This window comes from Pteropus alecto, unplaced genomic scaffold (assembly GCF_000325575.1).
Source record: "Pteropus alecto unplaced genomic scaffold, ASM32557v1 scaffold237, whole genome shotgun sequence".
NCBI lineage: Eukaryota > Metazoa > Chordata > Mammalia > Chiroptera > Pteropodidae > Pteropus > Pteropus alecto.
This window is the reverse complement of record NW_006440624.1, coordinates 2,227,442-2,254,289: the sequence shown is the minus strand read 5'-3', so window position 1 is coordinate 2,254,289 and position 26,848 is coordinate 2,227,442. Positions and strand designations below refer to the sequence as shown.

Genomic DNA, 26,848 nt, shown 5'->3' with positions numbered 1-26,848 from the left:
TTTTTGTCACCACTTGCTGACCTTGCCCCTCTCTACTCCTTCTCCTCTCCCTACTCCCTAGCTTCCATATCATGAGTTATCTTTCTAAAAGCTAACTACTGATGGCTCTCCTCTGCTTAGACATCACTTTGGTCCTCCGTTACCTATGAAATATTGTCCAAAGCCCAGGAGAATCTGGCTCAATCTCACATATACATAGCTTGCATATCTTGCCTCATCTTCCATACCTATACCTTTTCTACCCAATCTGTCCTCCCCTAAAATTATTTATCTTTTGTGATAAGCTGTTATACTCTTTCATAAACTGGGTTTCTCTTTTACTTGAACTGATAAATACCCACTCATTTTCTAAGACTCTTTTTAAGTGTTTGTCTCTTCCAATGAGAAACTTCCCCCAATCAGAATTGGTCTCACCTACTCTTTGATTGTCTCAGCAATGTGTCATCATATCTATTATAACACAATCCATTGCTATTAGCTGCTTCCTTCTGTACTGAAGCAACAGGAGGACTGTGACCCAGAACAGGACCTTGTACCCAGTGATTGTTCAATAGATATTTGTGAAATAAAAGTTAATTGATAAAAATATTAATTATGTTCACTCAAAACAACTACAGTACAGTTAACAATTATGTTTTAAAATGTCTGTGAATAGAAAACTGAACAAAATTGAGAAAAAAGTAAATATTAAACTTTGAGTAGCAGCATTTTTGATGGATCCTCTAAAAATATAACAATTTCTTTTCTCATCCCTAGATTATCTGTTAAATGAAAGTGGTCATTTAATGAACGATGTGCCACAGCAGCACCAAACAGTTCCCAAACAGCTTAATTTGGGAACATTTTTTTATTTCACCAAATAATGTAGCCTTAAGTGTTATAAATCCATCCTTGAGAGGATTTAATCTCCTACAATAACCAATGCTCAATACTTTTTGACTGTAATCTGCTTCAGACTATGGTATACAAAACTATTTAAAGAAATCATCTTTAAGTTTTCATAAATAAGCAGCCTAGGAAAAAAAAATCAGTTGAAGATGTTTTATTTCTAAGGTAAGGAAATCTCACATAAAAGTTTTCATCATTTTATTAATTCATAAAAAGTACCAAGTCATTTAGAATTAAAGAGAAAATTTCACACCAAACCATAAAGACGTATTTTGTCTTCTCTTCCCCCTGTAATATGAACAAAAATACATTAAGTACTAATTAAATGAATAGGTGCAGAAGGTAACTGGTTCTATTATTTTATTTCAGAAATATATTAGAGAGGAAGGTATTCTGATGTCCTTTTTCTGAAGCCTTTGAAATACCCTAAAGAATTTCAAGTTAGTTGAGTCACTAATTTAACATTGTGGGCATAATTTTGTTTCAGCATCTTTAAAATAAATTTTTTTATTAAATTGCATTTATTTTTTAATGATATTTAATGATAGCTCTTAGTATATATTTCATTATGAATTGATAGGGGGAAAGTCAACATATAATTTAGCCTTGTCTAAATTTTTTGTTACCTGAAGTCATTTAAACTTCCAAAGCTGCACGAGTTTTTGAAATCAGTTTTGGACCCTGCAAATTAAGAAAAGATAAGAATCATTAGATAAAGAAATAAATGAATGTGCCAGTCATACAGTTAATTCTCTACTATCCAAGGGTGAATTCACAGATTTATAGATTAATGAAATCAAAAATCGAGATATACAATTCTGATGCCTACAAACTAGGACAATGAAAGCCAGAGAGAAAAATAATCTACTCATATCAATAGTAGATTTTTTTTTCTTGTACTAATCTCTAAAACACTGTCACATACTTATAAGTGTACACACTCAAACACACTTAGTTATATTGCCTATTGAAAAACTCAACACTTCTAAATGTTACCTATCTTTATATTAAAAATATAAACTTTTACATTATAAAACAGATAAAATTGGCAAAAAGGCTAAGTTATAGAATATATTTAAAAATATAGTGATGCTATAGTCAAATATATTAAGTAACACAAACTAAAGGCTTACAAAATGTAGCCAGTTTCAAATATAGCTAACATTGCTAAATATTTACATTAAGATAATTCCTAATTACTACTCTGTTGATATTTAAAGGCATGCTTCCAAATGAGTTCAAATATATTTTCTATAAATATTCCCCCAGTATCCTGTTTGGACAATTCATTTGTTATTAAATCTTTTTAATCCAATTAACTAAACTGATAAATTTTAGGTCAGAAATTAAATTATTATCAAGTAATTATATATTCACTTTATCATTTTCTCTACTAGAAAATAAATCAAAATTACTAATTTTATTAATGTGTTTTAAAATTATATTTCTTTCTAATATTTGTTGAGAAAACTAATTATTTTTAAATGTTATAAAATTCTTCAATCTCTTTCTAAATGACATTTAAATCTCTCTGGCATTTTTTTAAAGGTATAGATCAGTGGGGTATTCTTTTCATTATTCATTGTAGAAAATTCTGTACCAAGCATTTTGAGTGTGAAAATGAGTTGTATATACCTCTTCTGCAAAGCAGACTTCCTGTTCATGACCCTGGCAGCACTTTTCTAGTAGGGCAGAGAAATCTGAAATGACAGCCTCAAGTTGTTCTTCTGTTATTTGTGGCTTTTGCTTCACAAGGTTAATGAGAAACCTATGATTCAAAACAAAACAAAATACAAGAGAAGTCTGTTATTCAATTACATTTTTCTAAAATCTTCTTAATAGAGAATTTTCAGAGCCCTAGCAACCCTCACTCTAAACCCTCATTCCATCAATACATCGTCAGACTTAGCTCATATATCTAGTCTAACACTCTCATTAGAAAGACTGAGGCTAGAAACATGGTCAAGTGTCTCACTGGTCTGTACTGGTGCAGATTATAGATGAAACATGATTTCATAGTTTCACCATTCCTATATGTATTGAAATACAGTCTTTTTCTTACTTACCCAGAATATCCTTTCCAGTTCTCTCTTCTAAATTATGTCTTATCCATACTCAACGGTCCAGATTTCCAAACCCCTGCCATTCATAATTATCACACCCTTACCTGAGCACTGGCCACACTAATTGCCTGCACTATTCATTTAGCAATAATTTCATATTGGAATTAATGTTGAATAGGACAATAGAGAAGACTTGCCAGAGGAGGTAGCCATCCTACTGTACCTTGAATCATGCCCTGACTTGTGACAGAGACAAAAGGGAAGAACAGGTTTTCCAAAATGAAGGAAAACCATTTACAAAGCAAGCAGTATTAAAATGCATGGGAATTTGGAGAACATGAATTGCATTGACTTACACTGCCATCACCATTTCGGAATGCCTCCCACAATGAACTGAAATGTGCCTTCTATTTCTTAACACTCATATTTCATAGTTCAATCAAATATTATGATTATTCTCTTCAAAGAGTAAATAATGTAAAACTAAAAAGGATGCAATAGTATTTTTCTAGTACTTTGGAATGGAAGTACTCAGATTACTGCAAAGATATTTCCTAATTCCTCCAAATAGATTTCCCATTTTCTCTCAATCTCTAAATGTATTACAATAGTTATAATGGAGACTATTTTTAATAACAGGAAATTGTCCTCTTTAGTGATTTTTTCCAGGCCCATGTCTCGGTGATACTGCTGACACTGAGACAAAACTATTTTAAAAGCCACTTTCAGGATTTGGGGGTACTTCTCCTAATGATCGCAAGAATGTTGAATGTGTAAGATGGAAATCTCAACTGCTATTTGATGTTGTCAGTCTTCTCCATGCTGGCAAATAACAATTTCGTACCGTTGCTTCATAGTTTGCAGTGCTACACCCTGAGCTTGGCACAGATCTTTATGGAAGATGAACTTGTCATCAGAGAATGGTGGAGGGACATATGTTTCATCTACCACCAAGCTGCTGAAGCATGGCCTCCTACTGGCATATGAAGAAGTGCAGCACTGGCCAACACTAGGGTTTACAGGAGTCTCTTCATTCCTGATGCATAATTGTCCAATAATAAGGTCAGCCTAGTTAGGAGAATGAGAAAAAAGAAAGAAAAGAGGTTGAGCATTAGCCATAAGATTGATTCAGGTTTCCAGAAAATTGCTTTCTTCATTCTTAATGTCTAATAATTTTTAATTAACATTACAGGAAAATTCGCTGTCTGTGCAGGACCGTGTGCTGCCACATTGTGGGTTCTTGTTTATCCATTTGTTTGGAATAAATCTCAGCATTTAGCGACAGATGTTCCCAGGTGATGTTGAAGAAAGTCCCTTCAGCTATTTGTGTCAGCTATTTGAAACATGCTTCCAAAGAAGAAAAAATTTCTGCCCTGACCTAGGAAATCAATACACGGCTTACATTTTCCATGTTTATCTAGCTGAGTTTTCCATTTTACTTCTGAGATCCAGAAAATCACTTTCTGAAGGTAAGAATAGCACAAACCTGGTCCTTTCATGTATGTATAGAGAGAGTCCTAACTGAATAGAGTGTGTGTGTATGTGTATATGTATATGTATATGTGTATGTTTAAGGCTTTCCTAATGTAGAATCCTCTTACCTTCCACTACTCAGAAATATTTCTTAAGTACCTACTAATAACTTGTAATAAAGGCCAACATATTTTGTGTGCATACTATATATCAGGCTAGTGCTGAGTGAGTTAGGTGGATTACCTTGTGACAGCCATTCTATGAGGGTGGTACAATCTTTATTCTCAAAGGTCTGATGATAAAGCTCAAGCTCAGTGAGATAACTAACTTCCCCAGTGTGACATGACTAAGTGGTGAAAGCAGAATGGGATTGTAGACAGGAATACTCCAGAACCTACACTTCTGAGCTATTACATCCTGCATCCTCCCAACATGTGGAATTCAGTAAATGACAATGATGATGCTTAATCACAGGAAATTCTCCTTCTATTTACTTTTAGTCTTTGGTAAAAAGTTCCAAGCTATGAAGACTAAATAGCAAATAACTCTTCATCATCAAAAAGAGGATAAGGAAAAAAAATTATATAGAGTTTTGTTCACATAGTGACTTTAAGAGAAAAAATTAATGAAGAAAATCAACTTGTAATCATATGTATGATGTTAGTGACATTAATTATTTAACTGTTGGGAACATGAAACTTACCCTGTTCTGAACCTTATACCCTGTACAAATTGTTCCTAATATCATAAGATTATACTACAAAAAGTAATAAAATGGGTATGGCTAAAAATAAAATGACTAATTTTTATCTATCAAAGATGAAGTTTTTCTTTTTTTTCTTTTTAAAGTTAAAGTTAATATTTAGTGAATGAAAAAAAAAGAAATCATGAAACGAATGAGGTGTTTGGTCATTCTACCTTTCCTGTACATAAAGCTTCCTCAGACATTGTTGAATACACTGGTTGCACTTCCACCAGCCATTCTAGAAGGACGGAAAGCCTGGACACATGCTAACCATTCAGAGCTGAGTTCTTGTACTCCTTCCAACTGTAATTAATTAAACAAGTCTATTAAAGTCACCTCTACCTTGGTTTTTGCCATTTTCCCTAAATGAGAATTATGAAGCTATTTTAATCAAACAAAACAGAAACAAGATGAGACTAAACAAAACACTCACCGCTCCCTCACCACAGGCCAATTGTTTGTCCTCACTGAGCTGGCAACAAGTGGCTGCTGCGATTGCCATTTTCCTGGTGGCAGCCATCAGTTCAGGTGGGGTCAGCTGAGGAGCTTTCTTTGTGTAAGCAACAAGAAACCTGAAAAAGGCATTATTTACCAAATCCTGTTGAGCCATTTACGAGCTTTTGGACTCCTCACTTCTTCTCAAAGACCCTCTGTTGTTATCAGAAGACATGAACTCGGCTCATTTTTTTATCCACATGGTATCTGTACCAAACTTTTGAGATGTATTTACTCTAACAACCACTCCTATACTCCTGTTATACCAACAAAACACAATGGAAAAACAAACTCTGGCCAGGTGGACTCCTATTCCCAACCTCAGAAGCTTCATTGATTTTGACTTTGATCTCTTGGTGTTTTAACTATAATAGACTATGACAGAATGGCTTTATTGCAAAAATCTGCATGACTTAGTGAAACCCAAAGCTAGTGCCACAGATCAGATTTCATGGGCCATTGTCATTTCCTAAATGAGGGGAATGGGAAAAGTTGTCTTCTCTCAGGTGAAATTGGGTGATCGACTTCCAATCTGAAATACAGGCTGAAATTAGAATAGCCACGGTGACTAATTTACATGCAGATTCCCCTCATCAATTCATAATTTTAAGTTGCTAAAAAAACATACGCATTTTGTAAGTAATATTCTCCTAGTTTCTGGAAGAGGCCACAGCTTCGCTTTGCCAGTGCTTGGCTCTCCTGGATATATTTCTCTAATTCTTCTTCCTGAAAATACAAGCATTATTAGGTAGATTTTTTCTCTTCCCGGTCATATAACTTTGTACGTAAAATTGCTCAATAATATTTTATTCTATTATGATACTAGTCTTAAAGAAAGCAATTTTGGAGGGTTTTTTTTTTTAATATTAAAGATGGCAAAGTATGAATTGTGAGAATTAAAGCAAATGGACTTTGAGAATATTAAGTTTAAAACTTTGTGAATCACAAAGTTATTTGATGACAGAATTTAATCTTTGGATAAAGGATTACATTTCTTTCTACAAAAATTCTTGCCTTTCTGGAGCTGTTCAAAAATTATTATTATTTTTATTCTGTGTGTCAAAGAAATTTTGGGTAATATTTTTATTTATAAAATAAGCCACTAATGGTTGACTGCTAGTTAATAACTATTTAATATCTAGGTGACTAGTTAATAGATAAAACCAGCTAACCACTAGATAACTAGATATTTTCAAACTAAAAGCATTTTTAATAGATAATATCAGTCCAGTCTTTCAGATTCTCCCTAAAAAGCTAAAACAATTTACCCCTTTATCCTGGCATTCAAGAGGGTTTTCAGACTGGGAACACTTCTCCAATAACTCCTGGTATCCTTTAGCAACTCTGAGAATTACCGGGACAGCAAGCTTAGGATGTCTTCTCGAATATTCGTAAGTAAATCTGAAATACGTGTGAAAAAAATCATGTTATTAGAATTAAGAGAAAAACTATCATTTTGTTATATGGCATGCAGAAGTTAAAATTCATATAAACAACTCAGAATATCAAATATGATTTAAACTATATGCATAGCAAAACTATTAGTACGAATTATAATCCCTCAAATTGTTTTCAAATGATGCTTTCTTTTCTTTTGCACCCTTCACTTTGGATTTTTAATTGTGCACTTCACATTTATTTATTCAACACATATTTTTCCAGTGCCTACTCTACGCAAGCATTTCTTTAAGCAGCTAAACTGCCTGACCTCTCAAAAGCATATGTTATAAGGAGACAAAACGGAATAAGCAAGAAATAGGTCATCTAAGTTCCGGTAGTGATAAATCTATGAAGAGAAATGAAGATAGAAGAGAGGGAAAAGGGTGGCAACTAAGTCAGAGTGTGTAGCCAAGGAAATTTTCTTTGGGTAGCTCTTTTGGACCAGAAACCTGGGCGAAGGAAGCCACATGAGTGTCTTAGGAAAGATCATTCTCAGCTGAGAAAATATCTACTGCAAAGAACCTTTTCAATGGAAGAACTGCTTCTATTGGATAATTTTTTTTTTTAATTAGCTGTGGATGTGTATGGATATTTAAATTTAAAGATAATTCTTGAATTTACTTATTGTAATCCAGATTATAGAAATATGTTATGTTAGTTCTGCCACCAATAATTTGTCAGTATGAGTTTCTTAAATCTGGATTCTGTTCTCATTTGCATAATTTTATTTAGCTATGCAAACAATGTGTGAATGTCTAACTTTAATGTAGCAATAGAGTAATATCCTCAGGGAATATTAAAGAAAAAAATGGGCCATTATTTTTATTACTACATTAGAAGCAGACTCTTACATTTAGAAAGACCCTTGGAGATCATTAAGTATAAGAGCTGCAGAAATCCCTCCTCTAATAGTGTCCATAGATACACACTATACAATAAAGGAAAATGTATAAACTGCTTGCTTCCCTTAAAGGCAAACAGAATGAGAACATGTCCTATCAATTACATCATAACAAACTACCACACTGTAAGTGTCTCTAAACACCATTTTATTTTCTTACGAAAGCAAACGTGTTCAATAAATAGCAAACAAACTATTCCAATAAAAGCTCTTCTACCTAGCATTATCTATTGAGTTATATTTTGGAGAAAGGTTTTTAAAACATGCACAGTGAAAAAGCACACACTTAATCATCAGCCCTTTTTATTACAAAAATATTAATATCTCATGTAGAAGTTCAATTGTAGTCTTCATATGAGTAACCCATACAGTAATGGCCACGCTTCTGATTCCAGAGAAATTCATACAAAATAAAATACAACCTAAAAAGCCAGCCAACTAATTATAGTAATGGTGAAAGTCTCATCACTATAAGATAGGCTCAAAAACCATAGCCTTCCTTCTCCATTTCAACAACACAAAGCTATCAACCACATAATAATCTTTACTTGTGTGAACATACATTTACAAAGTGTGTTACCTTGCCATGAAGAGATCTTTATCTCTTGAAGAAAATTGGTTGAAATCTCTCTCTCCTAAAAACCTATTTATAGTCGGAGATAACCCTTCAGGTTTGTCATCATTTTCTGCATGTATTATGCATTGACCGAGTTCAAGAATGGGCAATTTGCAGCATTCTGCTATTTTGCTTGACAGAGTAGCTTGTTGAGAGCATATGTAGGACATAATTTTTCCCTGTAATAAGAAAAATAAAGTATAAGATTTTAAGATTTGTTCTTTAATTTAGGACCTCGGGGTCATTTTAAGGCAGGAAGCTTGGAAAGAGGGAAAGAAGGAAGGAAGGAAGGAAGGAAGGAAGGAAGTGAAAACAGCATAAAGGAGGGGAGGAAAGGAAAGAGGAACAGAGGGAGGGAGAGAGGGAAGAAGGAAGGAAGGAAGGAAGGAAGGAAGGAAGGAAGGAAGGAAGGCGGGAAGGAGAGATGGAGGGAAGGAGGGAAGGAAGGAGGGAGAGAAGAAGGGAGAGAAATAGGGAAGTAGGGGTAGGAAGGAAGGGAAGGAGAAAAAGAAAAGAAAAGAAGGAAGGAAAAAGAAAGAAGACATTTTACCTCATCTCCCATTTTTGCACTTTGTCCCTACTTTGCATTTCCTCACTCCTTTTCATTTACCCGTTTGCTCAATTCTTTTCATAGTTGTCACCTAAAACCTACTCTTTTATTTTAATAAGAAATTTTTTAAAACAAGAGAGAAATGTACTCTTCAAATCAAATGACATGCACACTGATGTATATCTTTCTATTAGTGTTGAGATTTGCTAATACATAACATTTGCTGTTGTCATAACACATAGAGCAAATTTTCTGTTCCATCTTAACAGAACAGTCTGCAGTGACTCACTGTGACCTCCAGAGGGCAGTCTATAAATAATGAAATGGCAGCACACCTAAGTGGCTAGAAAGAAGCAGAAGTTATATATTCCTGTCACAGGACTGAACATTCTGTGCATTCTCAGTAGGGACAGTTAGAACTCATTATTCAGCCGTTAAAATTCAACTCACATACCATACTAAAATTAATTTTTCCACTTTAAAAGAAAAGGTGATACTGAGGTCCAAAAATTGAAAAACTAATATTTTTAATGACCATACAAATTAATAAATGTATCAATTAAAACTGAGAAAACAGACTTCAAAGAATAGCAAAATAGATCTTATTACTGTCCTAATATGCAGATAAATATTTCTAAAAAGAAAAATAAATGAAATAGGTAAATTTGTCTTTGAGTTGGCCGCCTTTCAGTTCATCTTCCCTAACTCCTTACTCCAGGATCTCTGTCTGTACTCAAGCCTGTCACTCTCAGGCCTTTCCTGCAGTCTCAGCTTTTTTCTGACTTCGAAGACTATCTCAGCCAAAGTGCCACAGGACTGGGCTGAAATGAGCATTTAATTCTCACTTTCGACCTTCTGGAAACCATATTTAAGCCTCCTTGGAAAAGAAGGTATATCACAGGGGACCAGAGAGGGAGTAATTTGGGAATAGACAGGCCTCTTGTCCTTCTCAGTGGCTAGTGCATAGAAAGTATTCAATATATATTTGTCAAATCAAAGAAAAAGTGGATAAAAAATAAATACATTAAAAGTAAAGAGTCTGTTCCCCAAGATCTGATGTGGAGGCCTTCCGAGAACTTACTATCTTCTTCGGAATTAAGAATGAGCAGAGAATCCCTTATGTAAAAGGCAGGATCAATAAAACAAAACAAAACAAAACAAGTTTGTTTCTCTATCAAGAAGTCTGCAACTTCACTGAGTCAGCTACTTGCCATAACCTGTGATGAACTCAAGTCAGATAGCCTTCTCCCATTTATAATGAAAGCAAAAGAAAGAAAAGGGAGTGAAAATATCTCTTTTTTAGGAAGCAAGACTTGTCACCCCATCCTGCAGACACTCCAGCACGTTTCCTCTGCAACATTCCTCATGTGTGTGAGCCACGTCCAGGGCCAGTTTCTGAATTTCAGTAAAATTAGCTTTGGAAAATTTTTGACTCAGTTTTGTAATGGTTCTAGAAGGGAAAGAAGAATTAGAAATCAATCTTGGTTATCTATCAAAATTAAATAACATTTATAGAATATTCATATAGTTGAAACTCCAAAATAAAAAAAAAAAGAAGTGAAATGTTCTTATTGCTTAAAAAGAAAAGGAAAAGTGTAATAAATCTTGTTGATTCCAGCCCTGTTTTTCAAGACAGTGGCTCTATTAACTGAGACTGGCCCTACCAATGATTTGGAAGTAATTTATCTTTCTTTTTTTTCCTGTAAATGAAAATAAAATTTATCTTTTTGCTATTCGACCCTGACATTAAATGTTTGGAATCATTGTAGTGAGTTGCACGGAAAAAATAGAAAAGGATAAACATTAAGAAATGGTAAATTCCATGAGGATAATAATCATTTTTTGCCTGAAAGGGAAAAAAATACTTCTGAGAATATAGGGAGAGGTGCATATGTGCAAATCAATAAAATGGGACAAGAAAGTGGAGCAGACTAAACATTCAGATGTGTCATCATGCCAGATATGTAGTGTGACCCAAAAGGAAGTAAGAAATAAAAAATTCTTATTCCTTCTGCATATTCCATTATGTTTAAGAGCTGTCTAAGTAAAACTGCTGCTGCCAGGGAAGTTGGTAGTGTTGCCGCCACTGATGAAGATGGATTGTCTTCATAAATTTACAACATTTAAGTTTAATCACTTATGGATATCAAATAATAAGTCATTATAATAATATCTAATTTATATTTTATTACTAAGATAAATTTAAATAAACCAGTTCATGAGTCAATCTTTAAGTTTCTAATAGAGAGGGTTAAGCATAAGGTTGATCTCTTCCTAGAAGAAATTCCAGTTAATCCTGGAATTAACTCCATGACTAAAAACTTTAATCTAGGTCTCCACTGTGTACAATATTTTTAAATGTGTCATTTAACAAACAAATAAAGAAAGAAAGAAACTTCAAATGCATATACTTAATACTCTGATTAGCAGCTCAGATGTTTTCCTATACTAGAAATAATTCATCATAAAATTTGAAGAGTACTTTAAACCAGATATGTAATTTAAATGTTTCTTGTAGCCCCGTTAAAAAATAAAATGGAACCGGTTATATTCACTTTAATAATATATTTTAACACTACATGTCAAAAATAATATCATTTTAATATGTAATCAACATAAAAATCTATTAATGAGATATTGTACATTGCCTTCTTCATACTAAGTCTTTGAAACTGGTGTATATTTTACACTCAGAGCACAGTTCCTCATTTGCACTAGTGTAGGAGCTACATGTGGCTGATAGCTCTCATATTTGATAGCACAATTCTAAACCACTGGTAATTCTGATTTCCACATCTGACCTCAATGTCTCAATTGTAATGACACAGACAGTTAGAGATTACTGATATAGTAGACAAACAGGAATAATGAAAATAAATTATGATAAAGAACTAGAAAAACTGGATTCTGATGTCCAGTATTGTGGTCTTTAGCAAATTATGTTAATATCTCTGGCCCTCGGGGTTACTCATGTGTCAAAATGAAGACGTTGAATTAGATGATTTAACTGGGTTTATATTATATTTTTTTTTGCCATAACAACAAAGATGAGAAAGAGGTAGATGAGAGAGAGAGAGAGAGAGAGAGAGTTTTAGTTAAAGATAAATTGAATTTAAAAAAGAAATACAAGGTCTATAAATGTTCTCAGAGTCATTAATTTTGGCCACATTGCTTTATTTTGGTCTAGGAGAGAAAGTATGCAAGAATGTGCATGTAGGTAGGTAGATGAGAGAGAGAGAGAGAGAGAGAGAGAGAGAGAGAGAGCGAGAGCGAGAGCGAGAGCGAGAAATAATTGGTAGACAAAGACAATTAAGAAAAAAAGGAGAAGGAAAAATGTAAGTGCTAACATGGGCATTGAAAAATTCCAAATTTCCCTTTTAGATTTTTAGCAGCTGAGACAAGAAAACAAACTTCAGTGAGTCACATTGCTTTCATCAGCTAGGAGAAAGAACACATGCTAGTTCTTCAAGCACAATTTTTTTTCTCCTGACATTAGATTCTAATATTATTGACTCAAGTGAACATTTTCATAGTAAGCAACGATTGATATAATGGACTTCATAGGAGACTAGGAAGCAGAATTAATATAAAAAAGTTTCTTCTTAAGCCGAAAATATTAAATGATGCACATATAATAATTGATGCACATTTAATAATTTGAAGGAAGTTTAGGAAAATGTTGTCTATGTGGTATAAATTGATTATAAGCCAGGACTTAAAAAATATCTAGAAAAATAGTGTAATCTCAGAAGTTCTCTAAGTATTATCTCATCTGGGTTAACAAGTGTGAAACAGCAGACTGATCTGTTAGCTTCCTTCCAAGCCTAAGATTTCATGATTCTTAATCACACTAGCTCTGATCAAAGAAAACATCATTCTCTATAATAGTGACAAAGAGAAAATGGACACAAACTGCAAAATGGTAGTTCTGCAGATCTCCTCTTCTTCCCTAGAGAGAACTTACATGGCTTGGAAGGTTCGGGGTCCAAAATTTCTCATTACTGAACATATATGTTGATTTAGCAAGCTGCTTTCTTTCAATTCTTTTGTAATTGATGCTGCCTAGATATAGAAAAAACAAAGCATTAAGAAAGCATGTATTTTCTTTTACAAGTTCTAATAATTATAAAAACAACAGATAGCTAAAATATAAAACCTATAAAAAATTTTTACTAAAAATTGTAAATGTAACACATTTTTGCAGAACTGTATTATTTATTCATTCTTTTGGGTTGGTTTATATGCATCTATGCCAGACAGATTTTTGAAAAAATACCTTGAAACAAAGCTTTGTAATTTTTATGTTTGAAATAATGAATAAACAACTACTTTTAAACAACTTTAAGACAGACTGAAGGCTTATAATTTAAGGCTTATAATTTATTAAATGTTTAGTCACAAAACATAAGATTGTATCATAGCCTGATATTCTGAGAATAGTCAAATTCTTAGGGAATTTTTATTGTAGGACTTCTGTGACAAGTAAACTGTGGATATTTTCTAACTCTCTGAACTTAAGTTTTCTTGTTTGTTAAATGACAATAATATAGTTGACTCTTGAACAACATGAGTTTGAACTCTGCACGTCCATTTATACGTGGATTTTAAAAATAAGTACCTGTATTGTTTATGGTCCGTGGATGTGAAGGACTGACTATATGTGTTGATCTAGGCCATTTTACATAAGGGACTTGAACATACATGGATTTTGGTATTTGGGGGGGGGTCCTGAAACCGATCCCCCATAGATACCAAGGATAGTTAAGTTTTGGGAGAGTCAAAAGTTATGTGCAGATTTTCAACTATGGGGATCAGAATCCCTAATCCCCATGTTGTTCAAGGGTCAATTGTACTTACACTTTAAGTTTGTTCTAAGGATTAATAGAAATAGTGAATATAAAGCATTTATCATAGTTTTCTTTTCACTGTTTTCTCTCTCCTTCTGCTCCTTCTACTCCATCTTCTTTCACTTCCTTCTTTTACTTTACTCCTCTCTCATTTATGTCATTATATATATTTCATTACCTTTACTTTTGTCTTTCTTTAGTCCCACAAAACTCACTTCCTTAATAACAAAATAATGTTGGCTGAATGAATGAATAAATTAATGATTAAAAAGAAAGCAAATCTAGTTTTTTTCAGCCCAAAGAATATCAAACTGCTGAAATGTGCTCTATTCTGGAAATAATATTCCACGCACAAAGCATATTTCCATTTTTAACTGTGCTTGGTTTTCATGAGTCATAGCCAGATGAAACTATTGGTTCAGATATTCACACAAATATAACACCTTTGTTTGGAAGCATTCAACTGCATTTTCAGCTTTGCAACAAGGTGGAATTATTTTGTCATAGTGAGAAGCCAAAGAAAGAAGTGTAGGTGCATACAGGAACGGATGCCTTCTTGCTATCTCGTAGATGCATCTGTAAAATGAAATAGAACTGTAAGATTTACAATCACATAAAATAAGACTACTGCTTGGAACTGGACTCTGGACTATGTTTAAAATTTCATATTTTTTCCGTGTGCTGACAAAAATTTTCCTCACTACAAAGCATGGGGGGGAAAAATCTGACAACTGATACTACATTCTAATTCAAGAACAAAATGGTCAGAAAAGCTGACTATAATTCTTATTAAAGTGTCCTTTTCGATAAGCCTACTCAGATATGTTTCAGAGGTCAGCAAGGTCAGACCACCACCAAGTAAAACAGAAAGGTAGATTTTTTTTTTTGTCCCTCATCAGTGTGGAATAAAATTATCCAACTTGGAGACTGCCAAAGCAGAAATATTCTAAGGGCAGTCTCCCTAGTTCTCTGGTTTAGGCAGCAACATAGGAGGCAGAATTGATTAAGCGTTAGATACATGCTTCCCCAACAGAGAACCTGAATTCAAACCCCAGCTTGGGGCTGTACTAGCAGTGTGCCCTCAGCCAATTGTTCTAACTCTCTAATTTTAATCTCCTCATCTGCAAAATGGGAAGAGAAAGACAGGGGAAGAAGAAGACAAGGAGATGTCAAAAATTGTTTGTGAGCATTAATCTTATCATATGTGCCAAGCCCACATCTTCCTATAACATCCTAAGTGCACAATTAGTGTTAGCCACGTTTGTATTTCTTAAACATTCCTGGATTGTTGAAATTGTTTAATTTCCAATATATTTGTTCAACACATACACCAAGTATTTGGCTCCAGAAGGAGCCAAATTTGTGTGGTACTGATATATTCTTGTGCAAGCTAAAATTGAAAGATTAGAAGGGAAAAATCAAGGTGTAGCTCGAGACTAAAGAAACAACTGGTGGGTCTGATGCGAGGTTTCTACTGCATCTATCTAGCATGCTATGAAACATTAAAACACGCTGAAAGTTGCTCACCTAATTTCCTAGTGCAGGACCTCAGCAGATCAAAGACCAAACATTACTTCTACTTCTCCATGTTTTAGAGTACATCTGTAAATTGCAGAAATACTAGATTCTGCTCGGTACCGCTCCCTTTCTGGGGTGTTAATCTACTTTTAAATTGGATCCTTACCGGTTCATGAATATCTCCCTGCTTTCTTCATATGCTTTACAACTTGTGACAGGTTCTGGAACTTGGAAAGGTGGGATGGATGCTGGAGCAGCATTTTTGTGTGTGAGTAAACAATTATGTCTTTCCTCTTCACGTTGGCTGCAGCAGTCTAAAAGTCCATACTTTTGAGGAATTTCCTTCTCATGGCAAATTTCTTCCAGAAAGGCAGATAGCTATAGGAAAATTTTATTTTTAATGAAAAACAACTAACATTAGTTAAAAATTCTGCAATACACATGAAAAGTTTTCTAATATCTAAAATAGGGACTATAAATTAAGAAAATAATTCTCCATACAATTGAATATATTTAGTTTTAGCTTGATGAGATAGCTTTTTTTTATGCTTTTTGAGAAATGGAATTTTAGTTTCCAATCTTGAGTAACACACAGGACCATTAAACAATTTTTTTTTTATTTTAAAGGAAAAAAGGCCATGCAATATTTTGTTTCCCCCCAATTTTTTTGAAATATTTTGTTTTTTCCTTTTATATTATCACTAATTTGGCCTCATGATATAGGTTCTTCTTTTTTAATATAAGCCACTTTTCAGACATAGATTCTCATTCCACATGGAATTCTCATAAGACATTAATCTAAAATTGTATATTATTTTTAGATAAAAATAGAAATAATTTGAAATGGAATAAAAATAGCATCAAACACTTTTCATGGGTCATAATTATAGATTTAGCTAAAATGTTTTAAAATGTACATTTTAAATATTTAAAATCCTTTTTTGTTGCCTTAATTTTACCAAAATCAGGTGACAATACCAATATTATGGAGAACAACCATGAGGAATACATGTGTTTTCATTATTTCAGGAAACTTTATTTAGCTTTTATAACTGCTGATATTTAGAGAATCCTGGATATCTTAAGACTTCCAGTTCCCAATCTACATAAAAATCATGACTTTAAGTCATGAAGATAAATCACCAATCTGTAACATTACCTTGAATCTCTCCGTGGAGGTTAAGTTGCAATATGGATTTTATATTGTTTAATTTATACTCATTTTTAGAAAATTATCAGGACAAGCCATAAATAGAGATGCAAAACAGAGATTTTTATTAAATTGTCAAATTCAGAGTTGGAAATTATATCTTTAAAAGGGCATCTCCTCTGCAATATTTCAAACACATGGTTTTCTGGCCGCTTTATCAACCCACCACAACAAAGGCTTCGCTGGGCATTTTGTTCCATACTTGGGTAACCTTAATCATTATAAAGTTCTTTTCTATATTGAGGTAAAATAAACAATAGTAATTATTATTTATTAGATTTTCTACATTAGGATATCCTTATACAAAAAAGTATTCATTATTTATCTGAAATTCAAATTTAAGTGGGCTTCATGTTTTGTTATTGCTGTTTGTTTGCTCAATCTGTCAACCACACATATATGCTATGCACCTCATATTCACTATATTGTAGGCTACCAAGGTTTTTAGTTCTGGAACTTGATGGCCTAGTTTAAATCCTGGTTCTGGGCTCCCCTAAGCAAGTTACTTAAACTTTCTGGGCCTTAGCTTTCTCAACTGGAAGATTAGCATCTATACCCTGGGATTATTGTAAATTTTTAATAAATTTATATTTGTAAACAAAGATGATATTCTTCTAATAAGCCCCAGACAGAGTCTCTTGGCTCACTGGATGTCCATTCTGATTCATCAGTGCTGTGTTCTATGTCTAAAACATTTTGATTATCAATGTGTATATATCACTTCCTAGAATAATACCTGTCACTGTGTGCTTAATAAAAATCAACTCCTACTATTATATCAATCCCCATGACAATCCTGAAATGGCAGCTATTATTATTCCTTATTTCATAGATAGGAAACTAAAACTAAAAGAAGTTAAGAAATATGCCCGTGGTTACGCAAATACTCTTATTTCAGAACCTTAGCTCTTAGTCACTATACTTATATTCTCTTTACAATAGGCACTCGTTGTTTTCTCTTTTATCATCTTCACTTCAGCAATTCAGAATTAATCTAATGCCTCTTTCATATAACAGTTCTTCAAATATTTACTAGCATTTCTCATGCCATCCTTATATCTTCTCTTCTGCATATTAAATTTTGGTCAAATATCACAGTGTTTTTTTTCAATAATTCACTCACTTGGTTTTCCAGACATCCTGAAGGTTGCTCACTGCCATTCGGTTTCTCAATTACAGTCAATACATCTTTCACCATTTTGTTTACTTCCTTATAAGTAGCTTCTTGAACAAACTGGGCAAAAAATATGGTAGCTCTAAAAAAAAGTACGTATGAATGCTTAAGGAACAGACATAACAAGCTTCTTCTTCTGTTTTTGTTTTCTGCTATGTTTTGACCTGTTTAGGGGGGTGACCATTGCTAAAACTTTATGTGAAATTAGGTTCTACTCATCCAGGAAAAATGTCAGTCTTTTTCTTGACCCTATGCCCACAAATATAAATATATCTGTTAAGAATCAAAATAAATGTATTTCCCCTAAGAATAGTTCTTATTTTTTTTGTAATGCAACTCTAATTGAGTTTATCTATATTCTTTATAGTTCCTCTTAAATTTAAGCAAAGAATTGGTCATCAGACCTCCACCTGTGTTTACTCCCAGCCTAATCAAGTTCTGTTCCAAGACTATAGAACTCATGGTTTCACCCAAAGCACTGCTTTAGCGGGATTCTGTGTTCAAACAGTAGTAGTAACACATTACTTTAAATTCCCTTATTAGAAACTTCAGAAGTGTGGAACAGAAAGATAGCATTCAAGAGAAAAACATAACCTCTACACAAAAAATAAAATAGAATATTTTACCGCCTCTTTTTTTACTACAAAGATTTAAATAGTATTCAGAATAGAGAATATTGCATATCATCTTATTGGTATTGATGAGAAAAATACCTGAATTCATATATTGTTGCCACTGATCAGATACTAATCTTCAGTTTCTAAAATCTGATTTCTCTCACGGAATTGCAAGGAATCTAGAGGTTCACATTGAAGGCACAAACCAACAGCTCGACCTCTTCATTGTCAACTCAATATTCAACATAAATGACTTTTTTGACATTGTCCAATTTGCTTTTATACTTTTAAAAATTCATAGGGTTATCCAATTTCATTTAATTACTCAACTTAAATTATCATTCCTTTGCATATTTAAAGTGAATTAATACAAGCAAAACTTACAGGTCAACTAAATTCACTTCTGCAGAACATTGGGAAGAATTCAATATGGAAGCTAGAAAGAAAAATAAACTTTATGAGAAATGATGTTTTCAATTGCAATCAGGAAATTAATCATTATCACATGTAAATGTTTGTGATTATAGTTAGAACTATATAATTTTCAAAATGAGAAGACATTAGGGATCATCTATCCAAACATCTTAATTTTGTACCTGAGAAAACTAAGAATTAAATTAAAAATAATTTATAGTAGACTTAGAACTAAAATCCAAATTTTTCTATCTTCCAGTTGTTTGGTTCTCCCCTGTACTGTGACATTCTAATAGGCTTGGAAATCAAATGATTAAAAATATTAATTTTAGTCATCCTTTAAACATGTTCACACCACAGTTTGCTGCCCGTTTGTATCCCAGTCACAGTTTCTCTTCAGTCAAATAATGACCCTTTTTTTCTGAAGTAAAGAATAAAGGTGTTGCCTACATTACTCATTTTACCAGTCTGAAGGGTTTTTTTATGTGAAAGAGCCAGGATTATGGCCTAGTGTGTGTGTGTGTGTGTGTGTGTGTGTGTGTGTGTACACATATATATCAAAATAAATATGTATACCAATTAAATAATTTACCAAGAAAATTAATTCAATATGGAGCATACAAACCACTCATAGATAATGTTAAACACTGCCATACTTTGTAAATTTCTCATAAATTTACAGGGTTATCATTCATTTAAAGATATTCATTAATTAAATATTTTTCCTCTGTGTGGAACAGTGTGATAAATAAATCAAGACAAATGAACAAATTCAAATTTAAGAATTTTGATATAAACAAAAGACAAAAAAAAAAATGCCACAAAATATCTTACCCATTCCATACATATTGCTATGCATTGTTCTGGATTCAGTAATATTTAGTAAAATTAAAAAAATTGATAAGGCCCACTTCATGGTCGTTGGTTATTTCGTTGTTGTTGGCAATGATGAGGACAGAATATTGAAAATCATGCTGAAATTCTTTTATACCCTTCCCAAGCAATACCTGTTAACTAGTAATCTTTTATTGGTATATCTGTTACTTTATTTCCTTGGGTTGCAAATGGACAACTTGCCAATAATTAACAGCACAAGGATTATTTGTATTTAATGTTCAAGGACACAGGCTTCTTTGGGGCAGAAAAAGAAAAAACTTGTAAATTCATTTCATGTTGCACGTATAACAAATATTCCTCTCGAACCACAGAGTATTCAGAGATAATTTTTCCCTAAAATGTACAATAATCAAGTTCTTTCAAATTAAAAAGTTAATGAGGCTATAAAGAAAAAAAAAACAGATTTTACATGAAATTCAACTAAATGAATTAACTCATTAAAAAATATTATTTGACTACCTATCATATGCCATGTGCTGGATACATTATTTGACCAACTCGGATTTTAACTGAAGAATCTATTGCTTGATTATTATGTCATTGTTTAGCTTAAAAATCTTTTTCACCCAAGTTGTCAATAAGGTCCATTTCTAAGTATTCAGTATACTGTGTATGGCTTAACATGGAAAACTTAGAGCACAAACCCTGATGAACCAAGTCCTATAATTTTGTTTGTTACAAAATAATTTTGCAGGTGTGTCAAACTGTGAAATAGGTCAGATTCACTGTTCATTTAGCAACTCATAATATTTAGTATTATGTTAATAATAAATATAAGGTACTTACAAATGCCACCTGATTCTAGGAGTGATTCACCTCATATCTTCTCTATCTATAAAGGTACTCAGTCTTGGCTGCACATTAAAATTGTTAGAGGAACTTTTAAATTCCCAATTGCTAGACTGCACTCAGCCAAATTAAATCTGTTTCTTTGAAATTGGGACCTACACATCACTATTTTCTAAAGCTTCGCAAGTGATTTACTGTTCTAATTAATATTAATATTAATGCTAATGATATTAATAATTAATATCAGTTAATGTTAAAAATAAAATAAGCTACAATAGGAAATATATAAATATGATACATTCATAAGATGGAATAATATGCAGTCAGGAAAATAATTTTGTGGAAGAATATTTAATGACGGAAATATGCTCAAGGTTAGGCAAGTCGATCTCATCGTTTCATCAAAAGCTTAGAGGGGACATATGTAAAAAGCCTGGCAAATAGTAGAAATTTATGAAATGGTGATTATTTCAATATTATAGATGTACATATAAATAGACATGTAACTATAAGTAATATGCGCACATCAAGCTAGAGGTTGTTGTGTCAGCCACAGTCTCATTCATTGAGATGCCAATGAGACTAAACCAGGAGTAACCACCTTACTGTCAGTCCAGGTCTGATTTGTATTTTTGCTCTAATATTGTGCTGGTTTTGTGTCTTCCTTTAATCTTCTTTCACATTCTCCCTTACCAAGCAGATCTCTGTAATGCCCTGCCATATGGCCAGAAAGGCAATGCAATATCCTAGTTAAACAGGTTTGAATTTTTCCCTGCCCCTATTTGCTATACGACTTTGGTTGAGTTATTTAATTTCTCTGGGCTTTATTTTTGTCATCTATAAAATGAGGATGGTAATTGGACCTCCTTCATGAGTGAATTAAATAAATTAATGAGCATAAGTGGCTAAGAACAAGGCCTTGCGCAGAGTAGTACTTAATAGATGGAGTTCTATTTATTCTTTCAACAAAAAGATGAGTCTGCATACCAGGCACTGCAATTTGATGTGAATAATCAGCAACAAGAAGCAATCACCATCCTGCTCTCACTGCATTTACCATCTCATACGAGAGACAGCAATCACAATGTAGTATGATAGATACAATGATAAGTGAAGTGAAAAGAGAAACACCTGACATCTTCGAAGGGTGTCAGGTAAGAATTCCTGGAGTAAGTAACATCTTACCAGAGACAGGAAAAAAATTTGGAAGCGAGCCAAATAAAGAGGTAAAGAAGAGTGTCTGGGCAAATGTAGGTAAGAGGAGACTACAAAAGGAAGCTAGTAAAAATTACAGTTGTGTTTCGAAAGCATCTCTCTTGTTACGGAGAGGGGCGAGATTGTGATAAGGAGACAAGCTAGGAAGTTTTTGCAATAATCCAGTAAGTGGCCTGGATGGAAGTAGTGCTAACAGGAAATGAGAGTTATGGATGCAGTTAAGTGGTATGAATGAGATAAAACCAAAAGAACTTACCTATTGAATACGTGTTCAGTTTGGGCTGTACTGAGCTTAAGACAGACCAGTTTATTCAAATAGTCCTGGTTTATGCCTGTTGACTTAGTGTAACTATTAAGCAGAACGCTGGGGTTTGCATGTTCAAGTGTCTTTAAGACCCTGAAGTGGAGAAAATGGGCATTTGAATAGTATTTCTTAATTGTAGCTATAAACAGAAATTCAGAAATTATTGTCTTGTAGAGAGTTATCGTAGCCATGTGATTGGAGGAGGGATTGCAGTGAAAAGAGGGACCAGAGGAACACCAAGGTTTAAGAGACAGGCATTAAAGAGGAGCTTTGAACCAGAGTTTGTCTACTAATTGCAAACAACCCTTGATCTGTAAGCGTCTTTGCTCAAAGTTTAGTCTAAGTACATAGTTCACATCAAATGCTTTTCCATTGCTCTAATTCTGACTTTGTTTACTTTTTCATAAATCTATGAAACTGCTCAGAAGCATCAAAGCACAGTAAACTGGACTTTGGTATCAGACAGATTCTAATCTTGACTGTGTCAATTATTAGCCATAAAGCTGTATAAAATTAGGCAAATGATTTAATCACTCTGTTTCTTAATTTTCTCACATATATAATAAAAATAATATTTCCCCTGAAGTTTTTTTAGATATAGATGAAATCATGTAACTAAAGTATCTGATAACCTGACAGACATTTTAAAAAGATAATAATTACTTCTATGATTAGCATTGCTATTAATGTTGAAGATTAGATATACTCTTCTTCACAGAAGTTAAACTATACACGTGGTTGCTAGAAAATGCCATCTCTTCAGATAATGATGGACTACTTATTCTTTCTGGGATCCATCTTTTTTGTTGTTGGTTAGTGTGAGTGGTTGGTTATATGAAAGTTTATTTGTTTGTTTGTTTTATCTCTTTTTCCCTTCCTTATTGATGCTCTAAAAAACTTTATTCATAAAGTTTTCTATAAAATAATTCTTCTTGAATGTATATCTGATTACTCCCTAAGTAGAGTATAACCTTCTTAACTTTGACAACTCATAACACTTTTTAGATTGCTTTTTCGTGGTACTTCTCGTGTGAACTTATATCACAGTCACTTATAACTTTATGTAATTCTTCCTAGATAGGTGACTTCTTGGATTCAAGGACTCATCTTTGTGACTCCTGTAGTGCCTAGTACAATGCCCGACACAAAGCAGAACCTTAAGTGAAAAATGAATGGCACTGAATTCGATTGTTGTAGTCAGAATCACTAACTGCCCCCACTTATTCATTTTACACAAACACCCTTCTCACCACAGAACATTACTAAAATGTTTGCATTTATATTTTCTCTGATATTCAGGATCTAGAAGCCCTGGGACAATTTTGAGAAGTAGACAGTGCCTTGAGTCTTCAGTGGAAGCTAACGAGTCTGGTCGCAAGTCGTAGAGCTTAAAACACTCCATAGAGCACAGAGAATTCACATTCTAGGAGGACGAATGTCCTCCAGCCCAAGAGGGTCTTCTTGTCCCTTTAGATTTACTACTTTCAGTCCCATGCTGATCTCATCTATGGAGAGCAACCAGAATTGCCAACATCACCCTCTCCAAATTTCTAAGAATTCAGGAATCAGGGAGGACTGCTTGCGTTTATCTTTGGCACCTCCCGCTCTTATTTCGTGGTGCTGCAAAAGTCTATCTTTACCTAGGCTTTATCCTCTCTCCTATACATGCTATCTCTTCTTTGTCATAAGCCCTATATTGGTTACCCCTCAGTCACTTTTTCAAAGAACCCGCAACACAAGTTTGTATCAAGGAACTTAAAATCAAACATGAAGAGGCTTGTTTTATCTTGTGTCAACACTACCTGACTCTCCTCATGCTGAACCCTGACCGATCTCCTTTCCTAGTCTCTCCCCCTCTTCCTTTCTTATACTTTCTCAACTAGTCCCAGCTTTTACATTCCTTTCCTATTATTGTTGTCAGGCAGAGCAAACAATCTCTCCCTGTGTTTAATCTGAGCCTTTATAAATCATAAATCATGCTCTGGAGGGAGGAGACCACCTGTCACATTTGCTGCCACCCAAAAGTCATGAAAGTATCTTTCTCAAAAAAAAAAAAAAAAAGACAGTTTTCCTTCACCAAAAAGATTTTACTTCTTTTTTTTTTTTTTTCCAGGAGGAAAGAGCATTTTTAACTCCCTTCTACAACAGGAACAATGTGAGAGGGATTAAAGAAAGCAGCTAATCTGCCTGCCACATTTAGAAGACAGAAGTGTCACGAGGTCAGCAAGGTGAAGTAAGACATCAATATAAGCAAATCAAGCAGAGATAGAGCAAAGTAAGTCAAGGGCCAATTGGAAATAAATTTCACTAAAATCTATGATCCATTAATAGCATTTCTCCTTATATGTGTTGGCTGCTCATGCTAGGCTAGACATGGGTCTGCAGCTGAACTGGTCTACAGACTGTAAAAGATTATAAACTGCTTGAGGAAAACAATATTTTGAAAACATCTCTTAAAAGTCCTAGAATGATAACTTACACAGAAAAAGCCCTTTCTAAATACTTTTTTTGTAATGATATATACTTTCTCTGATAAGGAAATATTATAAAACCTCTCTTCCCAGCTTCTATAGCAATGACAAGGTACGAGAAATGACAAAGGAAGTCTCTGGCCTTATGCCATCATCGGCATAATTGCTGGAAACTCCCTTTTCTCAGCAAGGCTGAGAGATGTCTGATTGTCATAAGAGATTCAGAAAAACCTCCTACATGGTCCAGGGATTTCACAGACTATTATGAGTTAAATGTTTGTTCTCCCAAAATTCATGTTGAAGTCCTAACCCCCAATGTGAACCCTGCAAGAAACTTGATCTTGGACTTTCCAGGTTCCAGAAGTGTGAGAAAATAAATTTCTGTTGTTTAAGCTACATGGTCTATGGTATCTTGTTATGGCACCCTAAGCAAACTATCACACACACACACACACACCCTGTATAAATATACATTCTTTCATGTGAAACATATAGAATAAAAACCTGGAATTATTATTTATTGTTTTTTAAGCAAAGCCTGCTGCTTTCCAGAACATAGACTATATTTCTAAACAATTCCTCTTTAGAGAAATGCTGCTTGATATTTATGTTCCTAAAGAAGAATAATGTATGTGTTTGCCAGTATTCTGTAAGCGGTAAGAATTTGTGAGTGGATGGCACTGTGGTCCCACACTTTTGTCATAAAAAAGGTAATAAAATAGGTCAGAGCACTTCTCCATTCCCAGCCTCGATACCTTGCAATCATTTTTGTGTTGAATCAGTTTTGTCTCAAGTAATGGTTTTGTTGTTCACCCCATCACAAAGTTAGGGAGGCCAGCGCTCTCATTCGATACTTTTCTAAATAAGAAAGACCCACAACTTCAGCACTGGAAACAAGCAGTGGAGCGAATACCTGGGTATTTTTCGCGGTATTCTACCTTTTTTTTTCTTATTGTAATTTTTTTTAAATAAAGAGATTATCTTTTCCATAATGTAAAGGCATCTTAATTTTGGCACACATTCTTTGTAACAGGCACTGGAGCAAACTCTACACTCTGATCCCTTATAGACCCTTGCCCTAGTACCAAGCCCAAAAATATGGGCTAAGATTATCTGAAACTTTCGAGTATATCTGCCTTGTTGATGTCTCCTTCCATCACTGGAAGATGTCTATGACTCCTGATACTTAACTGTGTGGCTCCTCAAATCACCAAGCAAATTACTCCACCTGAGGTAGGTAAGGGTTTTCACTGACCCAAATATTTCACTCTCTGTCTCTTTACAACAAGCCTCGTGGTACCACTCCTTACTCTTCAGTACTACTGCTCTTTAATTCAATTCTTCCCTTGAAATTCTTAAGACCAGTTTTTTAAGGAACCAGTCCTTAAGGTCCAGATATCAATTGACTAAGTGAATAAATGAAGAAAATTTGTGACATATATTCAGACCTGAGTAAGACCTGAATGGCTGTAAAGAGTAAATATGGAAAAGTCATCTGTTCATTTGCATGCAGTATTTTTCATATACTAATCCACCTATTTATCAATCATCACCTGTAACATTTTATTAACATAAAATCTTTCATTAGTCATGATTCTACCTTTTCCAAAAGATATATCCAAAATATATCATGCAATACTTGGTGTCATGCAAGTATTCATGTATTTGTTCATCAGTTACTCACACAACAAGGATAATTTAGATAATTTTAGATCAGATGAACTGATACAAAAATGATACCTTCATATGGAACATTACTAGATTTATCAGTTTTGAATATGCAATTTTTTATGTACTTTAATTTGAGAGAAATTTCATTATTTCACATTTTTTAAATAGATTGTCCCATTATTATTATCTTAAAGCATGATTCAAATTTGCATAAAATTCAACTTACAGTATTTACTATTTGGAAGTCTAGGATATTATTATAAGTCCAAATTCCGTGATTTGTAGTTTAGAATATTTATAGCGCATAATATAAATCAATTTATTTATCTAATTGTTATTAAATACCCATTATGTATCAGGTTATGCTAAGTGCCAAGAGAGACACATGGGCTTCTAATTCACAGTCCCTTTTGCTGAGAAAAGCTATCTAGTTGAAGAGAAAGATAAATAAATTACTGATATCATTAAATAGGCTTGCTCTCAAGAGTCGGAACCATGTGTGTTTAAATTCCAGCTCTAAGCACAGTGGGGCTGAGAGTCTGGAACTCCC

General features: G+C 33.7%; 1 protein-coding gene and 1 pseudogene across 1 annotated transcript; one reads left to right on the top strand and one right to left on the bottom strand.

The window, feature by feature from the left end:
- Positions 1–1,524: 1,524 nt before the first annotated feature.
- On the bottom strand, positions 1,525–19,899 carry AFP (alpha fetoprotein). Its single transcript, XM_006917302.1, has 14 exons — positions 19,786–19,899; positions 18,922–18,973; positions 17,870–18,002; positions 15,703–15,914; positions 14,462–14,594; positions 13,136–13,233; positions 10,492–10,621; positions 8,586–8,800; positions 6,933–7,065; positions 6,293–6,390; positions 5,603–5,741; positions 3,796–4,019; positions 2,524–2,656; positions 1,525–1,569 (listed from the first exon to the last, which is right to left on the bottom strand). The coding sequence occupies exons 1-14, from the start codon at positions 19,865–19,867 to the stop codon at positions 1,525–1,527; spliced, it is 1,827 nt and encodes a 608-aa protein (XP_006917364.1). The 5' UTR covers positions 19,868–19,899.
- A 1,841-nt stretch (positions 19,900–21,740) lies between these two features.
- The window catches only part of LOC102895771, a 5,826-nt pseudogene continuing 718 nt past the window's right edge, over positions 21,741–26,848 (top strand).